The sequence below is a fragment of the Asparagus officinalis genome, chromosome 8 (genome assembly GCF_001876935.1).
Source record: "Asparagus officinalis chromosome 8, Aspof.V1, whole genome shotgun sequence".
In the NCBI taxonomy this organism is placed as follows: domain Eukaryota; kingdom Viridiplantae; phylum Streptophyta; class Magnoliopsida; order Asparagales; family Asparagaceae; genus Asparagus; species Asparagus officinalis.
In genome coordinates, this window is record NC_033801.1 from 21,471,854 (window position 1) to 21,475,060 (window position 3,207).

At 39.1% G+C, this 3,207-nt stretch overlaps 1 protein-coding gene across 1 annotated transcript in view; it reads left to right on the forward strand.

Moving 5' to 3' along the window:
- The window catches only part of LOC109820344, a 1,984-nt gene continuing 398 nt past the window's right edge, over nt 1,622-3,207 (forward strand). The window contains exons 1-2 of the mRNA XM_020386472.1: nt 1,622-1,865; nt 1,962-3,207. The exon at nt 1,962-3,207 is cut by the window's right edge and continues 398 nt beyond it. Of these exons, the coding sequence (XP_020242061.1) occupies nt 2,279-3,207 (929 nt within the window). The 5' untranslated portion in view covers nt 1,622-1,865; nt 1,962-2,278. The remainder of the gene's footprint in view (nt 1,866-1,961) is intronic.

Here is a 3,207-nt window from a genome sequence, read left to right on the forward strand (position 1 = left end):
AACAATCAAATATCCCAGCCTCAAATCCTTCTTTCTCAGCCATAATTCTCAAAGCACCAACAAACCAATGCGGAACAAACGAAGAATAAATCCAAACTTATAAATGAGAGATTTTTACCTCCAATTGAAACCCTAGCAAAAGTCTTCGAAAGATCTCACCCCACATGACGGAAACGAGATCCACAAATAGGAAAAATCCCACCTTTATCACCAACCGAAGCTCTAGACGAACTTCCAAAGTGATCTACTCCTCCAATTAGCCCAAGCATAGCCCAAGCTCTGATACCACTTATTATGCGCGGTGGATCACTTGTTATGCACCAAGGAACCAAACCAAACACCGAGAGAGAAGACAACTCAAATCAAACAATAATGATACAAACTCAAACAAACAATTTTAACGTGGTTCGGCAAGTTGCCTACGTCCACGGGGCAAGAAGGGGATGTGGTTTTCACTAATAGAGAAGAAGAGTGCAAATTAAGATTACAAATCACTCGAACTCACTAATTAATCTCACCAACAAATCTCTAATTCTCTCCAAACAAAACCCTAATCAATAGCTCAGAAAATACTTCTTTTCTGCGCTCCAAATATCCCCAATTCGCTGCTTAATTCTCACTTTCAATCGTTCTATATATATAGAAATCCTAAAACCAAAAACATACTAGAAATTCTAAAACCAAAAACAAAACAGATTAGGACTCCTAATAACCTGTTACCAAAACAGATTAGGAATCTCAATAACCTGTTACCAAAACAAATTAGGAAACATATTAGGAACATGCTATCCAACAATTGGAATCTCCCCATCCTCACCCCCGTGGACGTAGGCAAATTGTCGAACCACGTATATCTTTGTGTTTGTGATTGATCTGTCGTATTTCAGTTTTGGATTGTGCTCGTGTGAGGTTGGTTCTCTTCTCCTATGATTACAGATTCGTTCGGTGTGCGAGCACGCTTCTGTATAGACGCGCCACAATTAAATATGTCAGATCCTGAGTTCTATGAACTGAGATTCACTACGTATTTTCGAGAAATCCTACTACAACAAATACATAACCTAAGGGGGTGTTTGACAATCTGAAAGTGAATTTAAAATATGTAAGTTACTTTTTTTTTGCAAATGACTTTTACATTCATGTCAACACGTAAGTGAAATACAGTGTTTGTTTGAAAAATTAAATTATTATCGAAAGTGTAATATGAAGATGACGTGGCAAAATAAGATTAATTAGAAAATATAATTAAAATCATTTAATTAAATTAGTTACCTTTTTGTCACTTTCACGTGACTTCACCATTTTTTTAGGGGAAGTCAAAATTACATTAAATCTTATGTGGCAACTTTCTTACATCTCACTTTCATAACCACTTACATGAAAACAAACACCTTAATTGTTAAATGAAAGTAACTTTCTCACTTTCATCTTTCACTTGCATGCAAACAAACACCCCCTAAGTTACGTACGCTTTCTATCTTCAGATATTTTTCCTCGTTTTGATTCCATATCCTATCTGCCAAAATTCACCGTACCCAACAAAATCTAACAGCAAACACGATGGTTCTCGAGTCACGAGCTGCCGCACAAAAGAGACTTTGACGAAAAGAAGTTGAATTGGGGGTCTCCCCAAAAATAACTTTTCTACTGAAATTTATTGACTTTTGAGATAAAGAAGGTCGACCCCTTTTCTGCCTTTGTTGAGCCCCCCTACCTTTCCCTTTTCCTCCAATTATACATACAAATTAGAATAATATATAGTTTCACGTTAATTATTGGCTCCTGGGTTTTAGACTTCTGATAAGGGTCTCTCTTCAAAGACTCAGCCTCATTGCTCAATTTGCGCTCCTCCTCAACTTCTCTGGGTATGTTTTCTTTCTTTTATTTGATTTTTGTTTGGACCTTTTTGATGTGGGTTTTAGTTCGTTATTTGATTTTATGAACTGGGTTTTCTTCTGCAGGTTCTGAGAATTTGTTGCATGCTTCAATTGTTTGTTGTTCACTTGGAATTTGAGCTTCTGGGTTCAACTCTGCTTGTGGGTTTTTGCTAAGAGCTCTTAGTTTCTTTATTTGCACTTTGTTAGGGTTCTACTATCTTTGTGATAGACTGTTATGTTCCATTTTGGGTTCATAAATTTGTGCTGATTTAGGGTTTTAGTGAAGTAGTTGGCAGTTACTTTGCCAATTCCTGCTTTTAGTAAGCTAAGGATAGTTCTTTGTTGAGCTAGCTATGGAATCCTACAAGCCCTTTTCCGCAGCCTTCGATTCCCCTACTGCCATGGCCGAGCCTGAGAAGCTCAAGAGGCCTGAGCCCATCAAGCCCAATTCCGAGAGCAAAAGCGCCGAAACCCTAACATCAAAAAACCCTGAAGGATACATTGGTTCCCTTGATGTTTTCATACATGAGGCTCGTGATATCCAGAACATATGCATTTACCATAAACAAGATGTTTATGCTAAGATTTGCCTCACTAGCGACCCCGATTCCTCAGTCTCCACCCAAACCATCAACGGAGGGGGGCGGAACCCTGTTTTCAATCAGAATCTCCAGCTTAATGTTCGAACTATCGATTCGTCCCTCAAATGTGAGGTTTGGATGTTGAGTAGGGTCAAGAACTATCTTGAAGACCAGCTCTTGGGTTTCGCTCTCGTACCGTTGTCGGATGTCGTTGTAGCCAATGGCAAGCTCGTTGAAGAGTTTTCTCTCTCGTCCACTGATCTCTTCCACTCTCCATCTGGATTCATCCAATTATCCATCTCGTACACCGGTGCTCTTCCTGAGGTTCTCGCTATAACACCTCGTGAGAAATCATCAAATGATATGGAAAATGACGATGGTGGTTGTGAGTTAGACAAGATTGAGTTCCCCGACTTGAAGGTTGTGAATGAGAATAAGATGATGGTTTCTGAGTACTATGGGATCCCATGTGACAATTTGGATTCTGAATGTACCAAGGAGTTGGTTTCTGCAGAGAGTGATAGCTGTCCTGATAACGAAGCAGGTGTTCGGGTTGTCGATAGCTTTGTGTCTGCAAATAGTCCTGATTCCGTTGGAATTTTAAAGAATGAAACTCCTGTAAGCAGTGTTTCAACAAATGAAACTCCTAACGAGAAAGATAAGAGCACTGAGGCTGAGATTGAATCATCTATTGATACAACGGAGAATGCATTTGTGTCAACGATGATTAACATCAACATTGAGCCAGA